This window comes from Sinohyriopsis cumingii, chromosome 1, assembly GCF_028554795.1.
Source record: "Sinohyriopsis cumingii isolate HCF-2022 chromosome 1, ASM2855479v2, whole genome shotgun sequence".
NCBI lineage: Eukaryota > Metazoa > Mollusca > Bivalvia > Unionida > Unionidae > Sinohyriopsis > Sinohyriopsis cumingii.
The window spans coordinates 78,703,528-78,726,108 of NC_142961.1; the positions used below are offsets into that span (position 1 = coordinate 78,703,528).

General features: G+C 37.4%; 2 protein-coding genes across 2 annotated transcripts in view; one reads left to right on the top strand and one right to left on the bottom strand.

The window, feature by feature from the left end:
* Window positions 1-386: 386 nt before the first annotated feature.
* Window positions 387-22,581, bottom strand: part of LOC149807181 (uncharacterized) — a 70,900-nt gene continuing 48,705 nt past the window's right edge. Inside the window, exon 5 of the mRNA XM_089963244.1 lies at window positions 387-2,301. Within this exon, the coding sequence (XP_089819370.1) occupies window positions 2,239-2,301 (63 nt within the window). The 3' untranslated portion in view covers window positions 387-2,238. The remainder of the gene's footprint in view (window positions 2,302-22,581) is intronic.
* The window catches only part of LOC149807182 (GDP-fucose protein O-fucosyltransferase 1-like), a 151,214-nt gene continuing 144,819 nt past the window's right edge, over window positions 16,187-22,581 (top strand). The window contains exon 1 of the mRNA XM_089963221.1: window positions 16,187-16,371. The gene's annotated coding sequence lies outside the window, so the exon portion shown is untranslated. The remainder of the gene's footprint in view (window positions 16,372-22,581) is intronic.

Genomic DNA, 22,581 nt, shown 5'->3' on the forward strand with positions numbered 1-22,581 from the left:
CCTATCATCACATGGCGAACACATCACGTGTGTATTTGAGGGACGAACGGAAAAAATGATCTTACTATACGGCCAAATTCTCAAAGTATGACTTTTAAACATTTAAAAAAAACCATGTTGGCTCAGCCTCAATGCGAATTCGCAGGTTCTGGATTTGGAAGCAGACACAGCGTCTCCAAAATAAGCTGCTCGTGCGCTCAAAGATGCAGTCTTCCATTGCGTTAAACATTGAGATTCGATGCGAAAGAATTGAGAGATCAAGATGAAGAAGAGGTAAAACGACAACCATAGACTCCTGCATTATCATATGTGACAAAGAAAATCCCTCGTCTTTTTGGAACATCAATGAGATCACTAGGAGAAGAAAAGAAAAGAAAACTCCGATCGAAATATATCGACACTCGTCTTTAAGATTTTAGACTTATCAATGCAATCACAGATTCATTTGAGAACAATATTCAACTTAAATTCTCCAGAATCATATTTCATTGAAATTCAGCAAGAAAACCCTGAAAGTTATATTGTTCCATCCTGAAATTTGTAAACTAGCACCGGAATTTTGAATGCTGTCGCATTTACCATGTCAGCAAAAAACTCATTGGTATGTAAATTATGTATTACTTGTGCATCTAATACTAATATTTGTACTCCTACTCCTACCTCGTGGACGGGGTTACTAACATGAGCAAATACGTGTCAATGGAGGGCGCTCTTTTAGCCTAATATAAAAAATTGAACATGTTCTTTGCATATAATGCAATAAACTGAGTAGCCCTCTTATTTATTTAATACTGGAAGTATCGCAAATCATTGTAGAAATAGTTGCAAAATCTCGTTTACCTTTTTATCCGATATTTTCGTTTAGATCGTCCGCCATATTAGTTCAAATAATGATTACTTCCGTTCTCAGCCTCGTTTGCTTGTGTGCCATATAAGGATACTGAGGCCTTCTTTGGGAACGTAAACAAATCGTCATAAAAATATGGTGTGGTTTGAGTCAGAAATTCTACGCATTAAAAGTAAATACAGTCTATCGGCAACTTTGAAATTCCACCAAGAAGCCATTATTCGCCATTTGATTGATAATAACATATCCAAATATGGTCTCTAGCAAGACTTACATAAAAAAGGGTCACGGCGAGAGTCTCGCGTTATCTGTCATGGCGGACACGATGAGGTTAGTGTAACCATGCCAATTTATTTTATTGTGTAAGGGCTTAATACATTCAAAGTAAGCCAAACTTCTTTCACAACATGAATATACTAACGTAGTAGATTTATACACTATGTTTTTCTGACTTTAGTGATGATTTTTGTTTGCTCCATTACATGATATGGGATCAGTTCGTAGCCTAAACCACAGCAAATCAAGCTGAGGCTACGACATCGTAGCTAGTGGGCATCTAGACCCTCATTATACTGAGGCGATAAAGAGGCTTGCGACTAATGTTATTGACGTCCACATTGACTTCCACTGTATATATACCATACACCGACTCTGAAATCTAACAAAGAAATAATTGTGAAGTATTCGCTGAAGAAATTATTCTTTTGAGATAAAGTTCCAAATGAATATGAAGAAGAAAACAGAAACAACGTTTCTATATAGACATCAAAGCATGGTTATCTACACAGAAACATTAAAAGAGAGGGACGGTAGTAGTCCGAGTTTTCTCTTCCACTTACCATTTATGTTGGGTCGCAGGGTCGATAGCCAGATTCATTAAGCATTGATCGTTGTTCTCGTAATATGTTAAGAATTATATGTCCTTTCGTTGTGTTTTTAGAACATTGGATGCGAGTTTATTCTCGATATCACGTGATTATTGGACCTCTGATGTTATGGACATGTAGGTTGCGAGATTTGTGTTGTCACTTGACTAGCAGTGCAAATGGCGGGTATACGGTCAAATTTCATCAATGCTTTTGCCTCGTCTGGTCTGTCAGCGCATTAAAGACACAGCGAATTATTATACTCGCAATTCCTGAGAAAACAACACATCTTTTGATTTTTTGACTCGATGAAAGATCGTTTAAGTTTGCTAGGACCGTGACGACGAATTCCAGCTTTTCGATAGGCTTATTGGATGTGACCCTACAAACCAACATAAATGTCAAAGTGTCTAAAATGGAATGGCTGGGTCAGAGGAAACTCGGACAAGGTCTGTAACAGTCTTTACGATATGTAAAAATTTCGTCCACATCAGGAAATTAATGAGCCGTTTCTTCGTGGCTTGTCTAGATATGTTTTTGAATCAACTCCTTTAATTTTTCGCCGTTAGCACCGGACATGTCGTCTACCTGAAATGAACAAGAAAAAAAATTGAAAAGCCAACACAAAGACTAGTGTCGATTTATCTATTACTTACACCTTCTGCCAGTCAAATGAACAATTTTTCTACATACAGTAACGTAGAGGTGTCCAACAAAATGTAATATAAACATAAACTTATCCTGCAGATTACGTGTGTTCTGGTCTCCTGATCTCTGTTAAGATATTTTGTTCAAAAGCAAAACCGTATGAAACGGAGGAACATTATAGGAATCTAAAAGTGTACCATCATCATCTAAAAACGGACAAGAATAGTGAATTAGTTCCAGAGCAATGTAATTTGGACAGTACGCTACCAATTTTTTTTTGTGGCCAAAAGAATGGCGGCCGACAAATGTTTTTTCTTTATAACCATCAATAAAACCACCATTGTAGAATCAGACAGGAGACAAAAAGAATTAAACGCTACAGAGCCACCATACAGTAATCTGGCCTACAAACAAAAATAGAAAAAGGAAGTCGACCAGGTTGAATGACATTGGATATCTGTTGAATCTTGGGTAATTGTTGTATTTTTCTTTCTCCATTGCAATTGTTGGATCGCTAAGTGCGAAATGGAAGTTTTCTATTTCCATTTTTCTTTTTCCATTGAAATTACTGGATCTCTAAGTGCGAACTTTCAGAGATTCAGAGGATTTTTCTTTCTTCATTTTTCTTTTTACATTGCAGTTGTTGGATCGCTAAGTGCGAATTTTAGAGATTCAGAGACCTTTTAGTTTGTTAATTTTTAATCAAGCACACACACACCCTTGAGTGAACCCCGGGTGCTTTAGAATTAACACCCTTATTTGGGTTCAGAAGGGCCCAAGTAAGTGCACCTGGGTTAGTTTTATTTTTAAAAGTTTACAATTACCCATTTAACGATATTTAGTCATTTTTTTTTCCATTCCATAGCGGGTAAACCCTCTCCCCCACTATTAAAGCAACTGTCGCAAACACTGACAATATTTCCATCGCGTTTTTTTCTTTTCTTCGAAACCATGAAGTAGTTTCCACTGGTCAATCGAAAGCTTGTCTGTACGCCTTAACCACTTGGCCACCAGACTCTTACAGATATACAGCTAAAATTAAATACTTAACTGTATCAAACAGACAGACATTAAACATACACACGCATTTAGATCGTATAATTTATCTGTCAAGTATTTTAGTATTTTAAAGTTTATGTTTAATATAACAGGTACAGATTTTCTCTGACGAGTGTACAGTTATCGAATTTTACCGGGTAAATTGCAGCGAGTTATTAATAGCGCATAGGTATTTAGCGCAGTCAGTCACGTGACCTCATGTGGGTAAACTCTACGTGTTATTAATAGCGCAAAAGTAATTTTAGCGGCTCGACACTTGATAACGGGTTGGCTAAACTGTGAATAGATCTGAGATTCTGGTAATTTATTGTAGTTGAAAAGAAAACAACATTACGTTAATGTAATACAGTGAAACCTTGCATATCGGCTGACTTAGTGATCTGTAATTAAATCGTTGTTGTAGTAATAATAATAATGAGTGATTCTGCGCTCACCATGGAATCTCCTATGGCAAAATTAGCTCAACAACGGCTAGATGTAATTAAGAAGTATCTTCCAGTCCATGATTATGTCAAACAACAGCTGCAACAATGCCAGGATGCTCATGTCGAGTTTGCAGAGGGTACAGAACAGTTATTTAAACCAGTCACAAAAACCAATAAAGATCTTCTTACGTAGTTGGAACAAACGTCTAAATCGAAAAAAGCAAAAAGAACACCCCCCAAAAATAAATTCTCTGAGAAACTTCCAGCTGAAATAACCGCTGTTCACCCACAATTACGGCAAAAATACAGCAAGCAATAGAGGGTATCGATCAAGCTCGTGCTGAGATTGGTGATATACGGGACCTTGTTGAACCAGAACCAGAACAAGAAGCTAGAAAACTAACTGTCCGATTTACCAAAGAAGCTTCTATACAAGTTCATGAGAACCCTATAGCGGTTCTTGCAGTAGGATATTCGATTCGTGCTACTTTGTTGGAGTAAATAACTTCCTGTATTTGAAGAATTTGAGAAACAAGTGCAAGAAGGTAGAGAAGCCCATTACTTGGAGATATATTATTGCCCAGATGATCACAGTTTGGACCGCCTCGTGTAGAGGAAGAAGAAGCAACCGGAAGTGGCCTTGCCACTCACGATCGACATCATAGGAAACAAGGTGGTAATGTGATCGCTGAATCGACTGTGATTCAAGATAAACTTTGTCCCAATAGCATCCTCGCTGATGTTGATCTACTAGAAATTTTAATTGGTGGAAGACGAGCTGGCAACAGTTCCTACGAAATCATTAATGAAGTAGCTGCTATTTGTCAGCGTTTATTTATCTGTGGCCTTATGGACAATAGCATTTATCGGGAGCTGATTGATGAAATTACCGACGATTGCTACAGTGAGTGATCAGTTTGATCGGCGATAACATAATAGCATGATTATACACAATGCCCAACGTAGACCTTAAAGCGTCGGGGTGATAAATGTACGATTACCGGTTTATAAAATGATCAATGGTGGTGGACTCGGTGATGTTATTCAATGTTTATTTAGTAGGATAGCTCCAAAAGCTATCCCGATTGTAAAACAATTAGGTATGAAATCCAGTGATGTTGTTTGTAATAAGGGCATTTACACTATTGGTGATGTTGCTGGTAAAGAATTCTCGATCAAAGACAGACTTGCACGATAAGTACGACGAAAACCACAACAGAATGTGAAGCATTCCTGTGCAAGCATTCCAGTAGAACTGACCAGCACCGAGGTGATGACAGCAAGTGTCGGCAAAATAATAAATGCTATCTCAGAGAAAACAAATTGCCGACGAGATAGAATAAAACAAAAAACATAATCGCAAACCTAATAGCGGGTAGTGGTCTGGCCCGTCATCATCGCTGATCAACCACTTATTGATAAGTGTTAGAACATCGCTTTTAGACAGCAGCGAATATAATAAAAATGTTAAAGCATGTGTCAAAGATGAATCTGTGCGTTATTATCAGTATTATTCTTAGGAAGCACGAGAACCAGACCAACGTGGATGAATCGAATTACAAGTCCTAGATACATCAAGGTATTTCTTGACCACCGGGGCATGTATTGAAGTTCATGGTAAACTTGTGAATCATGATGATACCGCAGATGCAGCAAATGAACGATGTGGATTCGTTGACAATGCTATTAGAGCGTTGTTTAACAGTGCCAGATATGTCATTGATGGTAGAGAAATCTAAGCATGCCTCGATTACGTTGATGTTGCTACGACAATTATCGGTCTTGCAACATATCCCGATGACTATTTACGGTCCGCCGGTCCATCCATGATGTTCGCGAAGGTCATTACTGATCACCCTGACGATAGACAGCATTTCATGGTACAAATAATACCGTTGATCCTCAACCAGCTGAAATTATACCTCGACCCGCCGCTGATTTTACGATATTGCAGAGAACTAATCCAGAATTCAACCTGGGATTTGCATTACGGCGATCTCAGGTTAACGCAGATGGTGGATTTTCATGTGTGATACCACTATCACATATCTTCGGATTCGGTAGACATGTTAGAAAAGTTACATTCGGAGCAAAACATACAGTTGCATTGGTTCGAAGGCCACCGACAGCGATGCTATCTGGCATGCAGAGATTGGTGAGGGTGGTGCTGATAAAGTAACACTACCAAAACTAGCATGTTGGATGCCAACGATGACTCTGTCGTTGACAGAAGAACAACCATTATTATCGTTCATGACAATTGGTGGTAAATCAACGCTGTCGTGGCTGACAATGACCACAGACACAGCTCCAGGCACAGCAGGAACATTTTCATAGCAGATCGCATCACGGCAGGGAATTCAGCACCACGACACATATTCGTGACATTTCAGCGTTCCACCAGGTATAACGATCAGATAACAAACCCTATGGTGTTTGATGCATTAGCGGTGTCTGCGATTTCGCTGAGGATAAATGGACATCAAGAACCATCTGAACACATAATACTGAATTTTGACCAAAACAACGTTGCACAGGCCTATCATAATTTGATGAGATTTATGGGGCGTGATCAGAATGTCGACTCCGGCCTTCATATATTTTAGCGGATTTTCTCGACATTATATCCGATTATTATGTCTCGTTGGAACATCTGGATTTAATCAGACAGTCAGCCGTTTACGTACACGTGCGAGCTATTGTTGGTCCTGCTCCATCTGGTGGATACAGAGCAATCGCTATTATATTGTCAGATAAAACAATGTTGCTTGAATGTTTAGGTGGAGTAATGAGAGTCGTTGATGCGCCCGCAGAAAAATGTAATTGGATCGGAAGCGATCTGTAATTAGATCATTCATAGTGTTATAATGTCATATCATCACGTCAATTTTATTCTGGCACACGGACATATTTTAACAAAACTGCAATCAACATCGAAGTAAATTTCTGGGGAAAAAGAAATTTTGAAATAGGCGTGGTTGCGTGGCCCAAATAAATTATCGCTGACTGAACGTCAGCTCAAACACTACAATGACGCAAAGAAATCAAAAACTGGCGTTCGACTTGATCTTTCTGCGAATGCGATCAGCGACACAACAAAAACTGGCGGTATATTTCCGTTTATAGCGGCGTTACCAGCGATAATTGCATCCGCAGCTCCAGCTGTTGCAAAAGCAGCTGCATTTGGTGCTGTTGGAACTGCTGACGGTATGCCAATGAAAATATCAACAGGACATGGCAAAAACACTAAAATAAGATTGGATGTAAGATTACCAGGAACACGATATGGTCAAGGTCTGAAATTACCTGGGGCGCTTCGTTAAAACTTCCTATGTCCAATTTTAATTTACAAGATGCTGCTCGGCGATTAAACATAAACAACTTCAGAGATGTTTTCATGCGTGATCAATTACCGGAAAAACCAAACCATGTTGAAACCGGTATCATTAATCTCGATGGACGTTCTGATCCAGGTACTTATTAGGTTGCATACGTGGTTGATCTACGTGGAGTTGTTTGTTTTGATTCGTACGGTCTGGCACCACCGAGAGAACTTTTACTGTATATCAGCAGTAGAATGCATAGCATTCCACCAATATGGTATTCAACTTTACCAACACATACATTAACGGGTCCACTTATATACAGTCTAGAAGTACTTGCTGTACTTAAGGCTGTGTCAAGGTCATCAGCGCCGCCACCTAAAGTTGTGCATGAGTCTACCACCAGACGGCATCTTTTTAAAGAGGTTAAAAGTTTAGAATGGTAGATATTTACGGATGATCTGCTAAAGGCAAGCCCCAGTATGACATTAATTTATCCAAATATGCAACACAAGATGAACTTGCTGATCTTTTGCGTCTCGCAGATGTTGAAACAAATGAGGTTGTTGTTTTTCAGGATTAGCAAGGACGGTTAAAGACGAGCAATATCCCATTTACGGATACTATACTGCGAATTCCGGGGGTGTCCGAAGATAATTTAGTGGTATTTACTTAAAACGGTAAAATTAAAAACTCGAAGGAATCACTTCTAACAATCATTGGAGAGATTGCTTGTCGTATTTGAAGAACTGGAGATTCAATGTATGGCGATCTCAACATGAGCATAAATAAAATTACCAATGTGAGAGAACCAAAATCAGACGATGACGTGGCAACAACAAAGTACGTGGACAACGACAAATTCACAATCAGAACTGATATCAATAAATGCGATGCTAAAGCCGGTGAGACATTGACAGACGACCTCAAAATGAGCGGAAATAGCATTGCTAATTTGAGAGAACCAGAATTATACGATGACGCAGCAACGAAGAAATTACGTGGATAACAGCAACATACCGATGATGACCTCGTTAATGACACTCAGTGGTGGACTGACCACGTTAAGATCTGAATATATTAATCATGTAACCGCGTTTATAAATTTTCGTAGTAACATAAATAGAACCATGGATACTTTCTTTGGAAATTCAATGGTCATCAACATCAAGCTACCTGAAATTCACATACAACTTTTTGATCTAGCCAACGTTAAAACAACAATCTAAATTATTAACAACGAGCTCACCAACATCAACTCAAAGATCAATTCGATAAACACTGAACTCGATAAAATCAAAAAGATTGCCGATTGTGTAATTCACACAACTCAGCTCATGAACATGGTATACACAGCAGCGTCTGGATCAACAGCATGGACACCGGAAAACAACCCACCCAATAATATCGCTCAGATTACCTGGATGTATAGGCTGTCCATGCTAAGCGCCGTTACATTTGAGGGATATATGAGATATTCATGGGTCATTCCACCGACAGATTTTCCGGAACCGTATCAGTCGTGTTAAATCAAAATACAGAGGAAACAGTCATATTGGATCCAGAAAGCAAACACTTAGCCTTAGCGACGTACTGGTGGTGTCTGGAATTCGTCGCGAAAACACCTCAGTTGGTAATTTAGTATATACCATAATGAATCCCACACAATCCTTTCGGTATAATCAAGCATGTGCGTGGAAGGCGTCGCTGTAAGAAATCAACGACGAGCATATGACATAACAAAAACAAATATCTCAGACGAATCATCGTCATCGACAATGTTGTGTTTCCTCGCTGGTCGCTGAAACAACGACGTTAAGCGGAACATTATCAGCGACGCACGTGATACCGCCCGTGGCTGAAGTTGATGTATCTGTTGTTGTCTTGGTTGCTGGTATCCTCAATATTATCGCGAAAAAATATCTACGTGAACCAGTACAAAAATTACACGAGCACACAGAAATAACCTAAGCGGCAACGTATTGTGTATAGTGTATAAAATTATTATCGATACTGTCGGCAGGGTTAAACGATGGTGCAATATTAGACAATGAATTTGCTGAAATTAGGGAGATTTATTATCGGTATCATATAAACGCCAACATACCGTTGCCAACACCACATTTAGAATTCGCCATATAGCTAATAATGACCGCAGAAATAACCACACAACTGGAACAGATCATCGCTTACACAACGCCGCCGACGAAAACAATAATATCAAAAACGGCAACACGGCCGAAAGTCGATGTTGGTTTTCCAACTCCGATAAAAGCTCCTATTGGTCGGTTACTTGAGATCGCATTGGCACAATTAAGACTTTATTATAGTTGGCCAACTATCAGAAAAAAATCATTTGGTGGATTAGACGCTAATAATTCACTGTTAATCTTGCATAAAACCGCCGTTGATGCAACTGGTGTGCAACAACCAATCTAGGAAGTCGTTGCCATCACAACAGGATCATATCTAATCGAACAAATAAATGATGAACTTCAACGTAGAATCAAATCAATAACTGGAAAGAATCAAAGATCGATATCAAAGGACACGCGACAACGCTGAGCGCTGGCATTGAAATATCGACGCCAGATTACCCCGTTGATGTATATTAGTCGTCCAACAAAACTATGCTAGGATGGCCGTTGGAAGCGCCGATTTATACTGGACCACCACAACCAGTGTCATCTGATTATTTATCAGACAGACAAGCATTCAGAAAAATACGTTTTGATATAGAGATGGAAGACTGTCTGTAGATAAACCGAAATATAGATACCACAATGAACGGTTATCTTCTGGAGATTGTTCTTATAAAACAACTACCGGAAGTGACAGGAAATCATACCATTCATGGGGTTATAGTGAATCAACAGCATCAAAAACACAATTATTAGAAGAGTACAAAAATGGGATTTCTAGCAAAATTTTTGCAGAAACAGATGCTGCATGAACATGAACATGCAGACAAATATCTAAGGAAAATATTTGAAAAGTATATACTAGAATATCTAAATGATGATCTTAAAAAAAGAAATCATTACTTTTGGTAGAACATTGAACATGGTGAAATCTGATACATAATTATATCTCATTTCTTTGTTAGAAACAGTAATTCAATTTGGTGTTAGAATGATTAGAAGAAATGGAGGATTTAAAAAAATAAAAAAAAGATTTCTTTATTTTAAGATCACTGAAGACCAATTGCGTACGTTCAAAATACTGAGGTTGGATTTTGATAAAATGCAGCGGGATCTTGAAACTATAATTGACGAATATTTTCCAAAAAAATCTCTGCGGAATGGGGCCAAATAATTATAGGTTACTGCATTTGTATGGGAAAATATGAACGAGTTTTTTGGATGGAATACTGCACGACCTTGGGAGTGCAGTATATCCATCCGACAAAACGAGTTCATATTTTCCCGTACAAATGCAGTAACCCTTTTATTATATGCTAATTTTCTTATTCTACCTAAGGCTTAATTATATAAACAAAATACACTACAAGAAAAAAGATAATGAATGTATGTCGTATTCCAAACTAAATACACAAGCGCATATTCATCATTACTCAACAACAACATTATTACTGCGCAAATAACTCCGCCCAGATAAATCTGAACTTAGTCGCGCGCTCGACATAACTTTCGAAAGAAAATGGCCTGTCTAGTTAAAATTTAAATTTGGAGTCATATTGTGAATGAATGTGCATTGCAACAACTTTTCTACTTGATCTGGAATGAATAGATTTTGGTACTTTTTTCGATTCTACGAAATTTCATGATTATGCACTGGATTTGTATGTGACAATTCTACATGAAATACATGGGATTAAAGAAGCTAGAGAGAAGCGTGTTGACATCTGCAAATGTGTTTCTGTTTCTGTCACTGAATGTTTGAAATTGCAATTAACAAAAGGACGCTATGGAATCTAATGCTTATTTCATTTCGAGTGCAGTAAGAAGGATGTAATTGCACTTATCATCGAAATTACAGTACAATTTCGAAATGTGTAATCAAGATTGAGAACCTATGACATGGCTCATGTAATTCCGATTTGCAGAACTAAGAAAGTACATTCTGAGGAAATTCAGGATGTAAAACTGTAAGTATATTTTGTTTGCCATTCTTATCACCAACTAAAGAAGACAGTATATGACTTGTCACTTGCATGCTATTTGTAAGGACCTTTTCTTGCGTCTGTTGTATACTGTAGCTAGCCTAAATCCGAAACATTGTATCAACGCGGAATGTGCCAAAGCAGCTGGTATGTGGCAGTCCACGAAATATCTGTTTTAGTTCATTGAGAAACAAATTTAAACAACCACAACGTAAAGCGCCTCTTAGGCAAGAGTACATGATTTGTTTACAAATCAAAAGGGCTGGCGTCTGCGTCCATTGTTTGTTTACAACAGAAAGTAGTTCCTTTATGCACGTGAATGCTATATGTCTACCGTCTTCATGTTGCTGCTGTATCATCTCAAAATCATCGTTGAGTTTGTCCAACATTGAGTTGAACCGCTATACCATCTCGCTGCAATTGTTCGACAGTAGAGATAATCTCCTTAATATTTTCCTGGTTCATCATACAACAAATGCATTTCTTTAATTTTTTTAATTTTTTAATCGTTTATTTTTTTTTTTTCTGTCTCTTGTGTGATTCAACAATGGAGGTTTTATTGATGGTAACAATAATTTGTCGGCAAAACGGGGCCTTGATGAGAAGCTCCCACAAAAAATCGGTCGCGACTTTTTTTCGGTCCCCACCCCCACTCTTGCTGCTCAGTGTTTGTCGACCACAGCCGCGCTTCACTTTGTTTTCTTTCTTTTTTAATTTCGATGCATGTGCGTTCAAGACTGCCGTGTCTGTCATTTAAAATATTTCAAGTGATTTTAGTATTAGATAGCTTTATTTACGGAGAAAACGGTGCTCAAATTTAATTATAACTATTAAGTTACCTGTCAAAATCTCACCATAAACTGTTGTTGTTGTTATTATTGTGGGTTTAACACCATTTTGTATGATAGACTATACATAGAAACCAGTATAATTGGTGGAAGAAGAATCAGGGAAATCCCTCGAGAAGAGCCATCGACCCACGGAAAGCTACTGGCAGACTTTTTGATATTCCGACTCTATAATTACTAAAACCATGTTCTCAAAATGGCCAAACTCCAAGCAAACTAGAACCGTGGGGAATGCTTTAAATTAAGAAATATATATAACCATAAAACAGGTGGTGTTCTAACACAAAATCCAACTTGAACTAAGCACATTAAGGCGGCACACAACATTTTTGTGAGCAAAATTTCGTCCACTGGGGCATTTTAAAGAAAAAGAAAAGACTTTCTGAATGCTCTTTCATCGCCACATTTTCATTCAAAACCCATCGTTCATCTAATCCTGGAATAATTCAACCAAACTGAAATTCCACTGACACAGTCATTCGTTGTTCTCTCGTGTTTTAAGCATTCAGTCGAGTGTCGTTTTATTTAATTATTTTTGTTTTACATTTTTTCGAAGAACTGTCCTTGAATCTAATAAAGCACTAGTAATATCGCCTTCCATGATGGAATCAGTGGATATTCTCATCTTTGTTGGCTTCATTGAGGACCCCATTGATGCTCTACTGATTTAGGTGAAAGTTTCAACATTCATATTTTATCAAAACAAATACTCGTGTTTTAATATGAAATATACAAAGTGCATGTGATGTGCTAGAAGGAAATTATCGCGGTGATATAAGTATGAGCACAGCCACAGGAACTTACAGCTTGGAGATAAATTATGGGAAAATTCTCTACAGGTGAAATGAGTAAAGTCGCAAATTTAGTCCACGTGGTGGACGTCAAGACACAAAAGAAATCTTTAGGAGTTACATTCAGTTTGATCTCATCTTGTTATTTCATGCTGTTTCGAACTATGTAAGAGTTACCATTGACCTTTGACAGTAACCCTTCCTACTCTTATTGATATTAGAACATGACGATTGAGACCCAGACTCTGTGTTAAATATGGTAAAAGAAAATGTAAAGTCCGATATGTAAAATAATCGCTATCTTGAAATGCGTGTTTTGTTAGAGGGTAGCATGAGGGAACGTTCTACGCTTGAAAGGGAATGCCGAATGACAGCATACATTTCAACTTGAGTAACCTGTCTGTCTGTAACAGTGTAGCTAGCTTTACATGGAAATGACGATACAGAGCCAGCGAAAATCCTATTTATTTTGGCATGGTAGAGGGGAACCAAAAAGTTTTAAAGCGCCAAAAAGAGAATTTAACAATTCGAATGTTTACCTTTTGGCTCTGTATTATTTGTTTATATTTTTTCTTTTGTAACAGTGTAGCTTATGTTTGTCAGGAGAGAGTTTATCTGCTTTTTAAATGAAAACCCATAATTTGTTTTGCTTGATACATATGGAACATAAAAGTACATCGAAGGTGTGTATCTTCGATATTACGTATCTTCTTAGTACGACATCACATGACCAGTCTTACTGTTTGGAACATGCTGGTACAATTCAGAGGAAATGGAAAGGAGTTAAAGATTGTCAACCAGGAAAAAAGGAGTTTAACTATACTTCGAATGAAATAAAATGCCCTAGTTTGTTTTACAAAGGTCAACGCTCTTCATAAGGTTTACATAGCAATACTTAATTATCTACTATCTGGCCTATAGATGTCTAATATCCATCACCCACCCCATTTTATAATATCCCATTCCTTACATACCACACCACCCTTTTTTTATAAAACACAAAACTACCATCCTCATAATCCTTACACGTTATACTTAATTATTTACTATCCACCACCTCGTTTTTACTATCCAGAATCCAATTTTCTACTCTCAGCACCTAGTGATATACTTTACACCAACCAGTGAGTTACTACCAACACCTTGTTATCTACTACACACCAAATGGGAATATCCAGCACCTAGTTATTTGCTCTATAAACTCTAGTGATCTACTACCCACTAGCCCGTTAACTGCTATATACTAATCGATTGAATACTGTCAATACACATTTATCTGCTATCCAACAATGAGTTACCTTCACTTCAGTACCCACTAATTTGCTATTCACAAACTATTTATTTACTGTTAAACGCCCAAAAATTTACGATCAACAAACCAGTTTTTTTTAAAATTTCCAACACAAAGTATTATACTATCCGCCAACCAGTTTCTACTTTCCAATAACCTAAATTATCTGCTATCAGCATCTACTATTCAACATCCTGTTATCTACATTCCAACAGCTAGTTAATTACTATCCAGCACCCTATTATCTGCTATTAGCAGTTAGAGACCTACTATCCAGAGCACAGGGACATACTACCCACCAATCAGGGCTCTACTATCCATTAGCCAATTATCTACTATAAACTCAATTTATATACTTGCGAGCACTTTGTAATTTACTATCCACAAACCAATTGTGTACTATCCGGTACCCAGTAATCTACTATCCACTACTTTCCGGGGTTTTTCCGGGTTTTTTCTCCATCAGTTATACTGGCCGCCTTTGTATAGTTTACCTTGTGTTGAAAAAAATGCGTTAAACTCCATGGCAGAAACAACTATTCACCAACCAGCTATTTACTACGAACACCCTTTTATCTACTACTCACCTATCAGTTGTCTACCATCCAATAATTTGCTATTAATATCCAGAGCCTAGTGATCTGCTATACACTAACCAGCTATCTACCTACTATCCACCAACCAAAATATCTAATATCAACATAAATTTATATACTATAAAGCACCCAGGTAAATATTATCCACAACCCAATTCACTAGTATTCAGTATCCAGTTATTTACTATTCACCAATGTGTTATCTATCTATGCACCATCTCTTCTATAACCACCTTATACAGTTAAAATCTCTACCCCCTTCTGTAATATCCCCACCCAATATATACCCTCCTTTATTTGAAAAAGAAAAAAGAATAAAGTATCATCCTCAAATCTTTATATATCAACAGCCACTCATCTACTGAATCCACACCTTTAGATGTAAATAAGCAGTATAAAATACGAATCAAATCCCTGACGAACAAAATTAACTGCATTATCTCCTTTACCGCCGTATAAGCCCAATTACAACATGAGGGAAAAATCTCTACCGCCATCTATAATGTTCTTACTCTCGCGTACTCTCGTGTTTCAAACAAAATAATTATCCCATCAACACAAGGTAGGATTAGAAATGAGATATAAATTAAAATAATGAACACCAACCCCACCACAAGCCTTCTCACCAATTAGGTAAATAAATTTAAAAAAACTTGTCCCTTCTATACTGATACTTAGTTACCTCGCTTTATAATCTTTCCTAACGGACCCTGTTCTCCTATTCTAAATAAAACTACCATTCCGTTAGCGCCATTATTTTTTAGTTTCTATTTAGGTTGGAAAATCTGAGTTTATTTTCATTCTTAATTTTGTTACAGTTCTTCCTGCACACCGTGAGGCCAATGTGAATACAAAGCTAAGACAAAAAATGTTAGAGTGATAAATACACAAACCAACATTTTCTACTGCAGGGTCAATATACTTGTGATAATTGTTTATTTATTTCTTCTACTCGAGACACAGTGGTTGGGCGAAAATGTAATGTGCTTCTGTTAATTATGGTTTACTGTTGTTTGAAACCAACAAATAAAATCATGTCTGTATATGTGTGTGTGTCTGCGTCTGCCTGTGATAAACAGAGAAATTATTATTATTTTTCTTCTTCTTCTTCTTATTATTATTATTAATTTTTTCATGATGCATGAGAGAGGTTTTAAATGACAATAAGGACCCAAACATTCAGTTCGCAATATATCTTAAGATCATTGTTTGTCTTCTTTTTTTCTTTTTTTTTTTTTTTTTTTGTAAACGGACTGGCAGTTATATCCCAACAGAACAAGAAAACACGTCTTACTCGGAATATTTTTTATATAAAAAAAAATGAACAAGAATATGATCATACAATATAATTCTTGCCAATCAAAACTCATTATTCTGACGGTGTGTATTCGAGATGTCAATCAAAATATGTACTAGGAACTGGCTTCTATTTCAAATTGCAGTGCAGGCAGACTAACGAAGTTTGGAATGAAGCCCAAGATTGTTTTCCTTTTATTCTTCTGTACTGGAAAGCTCTTAGTTGGTTCCATTCTTCTTGGTATGAAAACAGCAACAGTAAGTAACAACATTCCATTCTCTTTATGTAATATCCATTCCTTAACATAAACATTACTAAATAGATTATTATTATTATTATTATTATTATTATTTGATGATATAAGAGAGACTTTAAGAGAGTATTATCTTAAAGCAGGAACACATATCATCATGATATATATCTAAATCATTGTATAGGAAACTCAAGTGCGTATCTGTTTCCTTCTGCATCCGTGTATGAGTATGTGTGTCAATCAGAGAGAGAGAGAGAGAGAGAGAAGGTTATGTCTGTGTAAAAAATCTTAAAAAATTTAAGTGTAGCAATATTAACCGGAAAATAACAGAAATTTAATATTTTAAGAGTGGCGTGTTGTAAAATTTCAGTTATAAGGCCAAACTGTATATTTCCAATCAAGCAATGTATTTTATTAGGATAATTATGACTGTCTCTGAAAGTGTAGAATACTCTTTGACAGATATGTTTTCAATCGCGTCCGCGACAATACAATTTTTAACTTAAACTCAGTTAATAATATTTAACCAGACATGATTTCAATCACGTTCGCGTCCAAACAATATTCAGTCCATTTTTAGATTTCAAACTCGGATCACAATATTGAACAATAAAAATGTTTTCCATTAAGTCTATGCCAAAACAAATTTCAATCCCCTTTAAGCTCGGATTATAATATTTTACTGGACATGTTTTCAATCACATCTGCGTAAAAACAATGTTCAACCTGTTTTTTGAACTTCACGCTCGGATAACAATATTGTTTCTAAAGACATGTTTTCAATCACGTCGTTACTAAAACAAGATTTCAATCCCATTGGAATTTTAAGCTTGGATCATAAACTATAAATAAGAATTATGAAATACTAATTAACAACAACAATCAACAACTTTGAGAGAGAGAGAGAGAGACTTACACACACACACACACTCCACCACCACCACCACCAACAACAAAAACAACAACAATACAAACACTTAGGCACCTTATTTATATCTTCTTATTTATAAAACTGAAATCTTTAGAGCGTTTTTCCCCCAAAATATAATTATTTAGATAGTAGCTAGACAGGAGATGATCTTAAAAGAATTTGACCTAAATAGGTCCGTCCCGTAAAACATTGTATACACACAATTATAGACACAATTGCACAACACAAGAGGACAATTTATTTGACCTCTGGCAAAATTTATAAATATCATATTTGTTAAAAACAAAAAAAAAATGTGGGAAAATCGAGGAAACCAGCCCACGAGGATTCACGAGTGCCTGAGCGAAGAAGAGTACAAACTAATGATGTTTCAAAAATAGGGAATAGAAAAAACATCAGTTAAGATAGAACAAAGAAAACGATCAACCTCAGTCATCATTCTTTTTCCAAAATCTTTAAGAAAATTGAAAGACAAGGTACAGCATCAATAATAGTAAAATTATTGACTCTAGAAACAAGGAAGTGACATTTAGAAGTCCTAACTCGCTGTGAAATGCCAACATAAGCTAAAAATGCAGAGTGATTATGTTCTTGTTTGAACAGTACATAAGTGTTATGGAGACATGCAATCCGATATGTGTCACAGAGAGAGAGAGAGAGAGAGAGAGAGAGAGAGAGAGAGAGAGAACGCTTCTACTTTGAACAAGAAATCAAGACATTCAGAAACTTACACGTTTTGATATAGTTTCCCTATGAAATTTCAAGAACACACATAAAAAAGGAGCATCTTTAGGAAAAATCCACCTGGGTGAGGGTAATAACACAAAATTGAATATTTCATCCATATACAATAATATATTTTTGTCAATGAATATATCTAAGGATATCCCAAAATATATTACTTTAATGCAGGTTGGGTGGCAAGACGTACTAGACGTCACGTTTTTTCTTTCATCACAGAAAAGTCCATTATTCATTTAATAATTACGCCCCAGAATAAATAATGAAATTGTTCTTTGGGTTTCGCATAAATCTATACAAAGTAGCGATAAAGACGCTCATGCGGTTCTAGTGGTGGAATCTGAGTGAGGGTTCTCATAAACTGTATATTCACAGGCATGTCATTTGGATGGAATAGTGATACGTTAGGCAAACTGAATAATCGTATTGTTGAAATTTATTCAATGACTCACACACGACACATCGTGAAGTGCTCTCTTCTTGAGGCGAAAATTGAAACAAAAATTGTACTCATGTATGTCATGAACTTTATCCTGGACTTCGTCCTTTCGAAATTTTTTTTTCACACGATAATCTTGTAGGTATAAGCAGTTGTGGCATCCAAAGTCTTCGTTATGGAGATTGGCCATTTATCAAAGTCTGATCGTTTGAATATTTTCAGACTAATCAGTATTCTTATAACATTCAGATACCAACAGTTAAAAGGTCTATGGCACCGCAAAATGTTAGGACCTTGGACGGACCGCATAACAGAAATAACATCCAAAAGGCTAGAGTTCCCCGGTTTGTTTTAGCAAAAACATTTCAAAGACAACATGTGAAATGTTAACGTAAGCGAAGCGAATTCGCACACACAGCAAATTTGATCCGGTCAAGATGAGTTTGTCTCTCTTAATACCAAACGATGGATATTATCTACGGAATCAGCACTTTCGCGTACAGACAACATGCGATTGTAAATCAACTTACGATTAATGCGTATGAGCATTAAAAATTCTCCTTGGTCGTAGTTCTATACATGTGGGAATTACATGCAATTATTCTCTGCTCTTATTGGTGCCCTTTGCTGCACCAGCTGATAACATTTGGAATTTCCAGGAAAGTCAATCCGAATCGAGATCGTAAATACATTGAAAGGCCATACAGTGTAGTCATTGACTTCTTTGGACCAAGAAGACCAGATCACATAGGCATGCTGTCATGTTTCCAAACTCAGTTCGTGCGTTTATTATTATTCCAATGAAAAATATTCCAACTGTTATTGAATCTAATTTTGAGATAGTTAATGTGGAATCACTGTACATAACTGCGCCGTCAGCGGACTATCAATCATATTATGATGTACTAAAAGATTTTACATAAGCATTTCAGTCCTCACCAAGAAGCAAATTGTTCACCATTGATTTCTTTTCCACAATTGATGAAGTTCCTACCATTGACGACTTAATTCGAGTCATGATAATCATGGTGTATACGAAGATGTTATGTCTGAATACCAAGACAATATAAAACACAGACTTGATCAATGTGACAGAACGATACGCACACATACCTAAAGTAATCTGGGACAAGTGTAAAATGATGATGCTATTTCGTGGAGTTGACGTGCATGCAAACATCCAAAGAACTTAGTGTGCCGCCGATCACTCGTGGGATGAATCTCGGAATAAGTTCCGCGGGTCACCCCAATCTGATTCAAACAGATATCCGAAGTCCTAAATGAAGATCTTACAGCGACGCGTAGGGGTCATGTTCTGGTAACCTATGTTATTACCATACTCGCTAATTTTATCAACTAATCAGATGATGTCTTATATAGACTGAGCAGTGTGGATGAAGAGCATGAATGCGTACCGAACGATTTGATTCACTTTCAGAATTTTGAAAGCTGCATTTCCATTGACTTAATTCCAAGGTCATTAGAACATGACCCTTTCGTCGTCAGATCTTCATGTAGGACAACGGAGATCTGATTTGAATCAATTTGCAGGTCATCTAGGACTCGTATATTTTCCTCGCTACTGTCTTCACCGTAACTGTGACCTCAATCGAGGGAAAACATCATGCTGGATTGGACGCGGAAATTTAACAACTGTAATAAACATATACAGTAACGAAATCCGCCAGAGATGTTATTGCAGAGGCTACTGACCAACGTATAAAAGCCGCGAGCGAACAACTAGAACTTCTGCACAAATACACAGGTGGACGTAAACGTGTCGGAGATATGTTACAGTCGCAACAATGTGGTCACGAAAACCTGACAGAGGGCTTCGAACAAACATTCTCAGTGTTGATTAAATCTACAGGTGAAACTGCGAAAAAAGCGAAGAAATTCCGGGCACTGCCGCCAAGATGAAGGGGGCAGAAAAGGAACCTGGTCCGATTATTAAGACAGCCAAAGCTATCAAAAGCTTGTATGAGCAGATTCCGGATACACATGAAAGAATTGCCCATCTTAAACAGCCACCATCCCAGTCTACTAAAACGCTTAGAAGATTTTAATAAGAAGGCCACTGAAAGACCGACATGGATGATGTTGCAGTTGTCGGTGATTTTATTTTCAGCAACTGAAAAAGTTATGTCCAGGAGCAATATAAGAAGTCTGCTAAGAAAGCACATAAAACTTGAACCATATGGGCATTTCGGATGAAGTTTGATCAGCACTGGGCACCTAGCCGACACACAGGAATAGATTTAACTTTGAGGTTTAAAACATAAACATTACCATAGTAATGGTGAGGGTATTAGTAAGATGCAACGTTGTCTATTTTTGATTCCGTGTCTATCGACCGACAACAGGCAAATGAACTTGTGGACATATTGGAAACACTCATGAGATCAGTTCAAGCACCAGGAGTTATAAATGAGGCCGCATCGATTTGTCAGTGGACGCTCACTAACGATATCACTGATCAGCAGAAGTTTCATTTGTTGATGCACGAACTCGCTGAAGACATCAACTATGTATATTACGACGCAGATGATGAATTTTGATGCTCTTCGTGTTGAGAAACTCCGCTTCTTACATTATATATACTTCGCGATTCAGCGTGCCGATGTAAATACGACCCAGATCGTTACATCGATGATTACAATCTCATCAACGAAAACAGAATTGTATGTGGCTTTCCCTACACCAATCACCGCAGGAGAATCTCGCACACTCGAAACTGCACTAGCGTCTTGCGTGTGTATTACAGTTAGTCTAATATCCGATCACGACTGTTAAGTGTCTTCCTTCGAATAATTCGTTCGTGATTTCGATGGATGATGGCGTAACCTGGCAAGAAGTTGGATTTTCCCCAATCAATGAAGAGATTCCACGAAGGAATTAGTTAAAGACCTACAAAGAATCTACAATTTTCATATTAGAACATGACCCAACTCTTAGCAATAGCATCGCGATTAACCCTGCAACGTTGCATTGCACAGTCACCAATAAGAATAATTACTGGTTGGCCTGAGAACAAACAAACCAAAAAAGTTCCGGAAACCATATTGCGCCAGACATTGTCAGGATCACTTCGACGATTCAGATCCATTTAAACTGTGACGCCATCAGTGGCATTTATGAAAGCAGAGCATCAGCATACGTAGCTACTCAAGATTACATAATGTTTGGGTTTTCACTAACCGTGGAACCAGGTAATTTGATATCGATTACTTCTGTAGCGTCTGTGTATTCTTCCATTTCACAATATTCCTGGCTGACACAACCTCGTTTTACTCCTTTGGATCAGGAAGGGCGCATTATAGATCTCCACGACGAGACCTTGATAATACATTTGTAAATAAGAGATCGACCTGATATTTAATACGGTGACAATGTACGGGACGTGTGATATCAGTGAGTGTTATTCTGCGAGAAGTCCCGTTAGCATGACATATTACGGAAATGATCTTGGCAATGTTGTCCACAGGCGCATGGCACCGATAACTAAACAGGTTTCAATGCATGTCGCCGAGAGCATCAGACACTTTGCTGTGGATCGGTTGAAACATCTGGGATTTAGAGTAAGCCAATCGAATCGAGACTGACTATGACAATCAGTGCCTCGAGCAACGCGGTTAGAACCAAAGCCAATTACACATCTTTCAACAATAACAATGTCTTCGACGATTATTATATGAATCATTGAAAACGTCAGAAACGCCGTAGGAAATGCTGAAACTCCCGCTGTAATTGGCATCAGCAAAAATTACAATCTTGGATTCAGACAACGTCGAGGTCAACTTAAAGGAGGCTCATGATTGTCTTCGTGTGCTATTCTTCTCCGTCGTATATTTGTTTTTGTTTTTTTAGAAATGTTTACAAATCTTTTTTCTGTAAAAGAAAACCAAACAGCTGCATGAGGGCAATGTGCGGCAGTTGTTATGGCAAATAAATACACAACAAGGTATTAGCGCACCAAGCCATGTACTTATAGCATTTCGAACTAAACTCGGGTGCGATATAGACAGTAGCTGAATAAAAATATCTGGCTATCTAGGAGTGTCTAAAGTTCATTTGCGGTTACCCTGTGCGGTTCTTTGTCATCA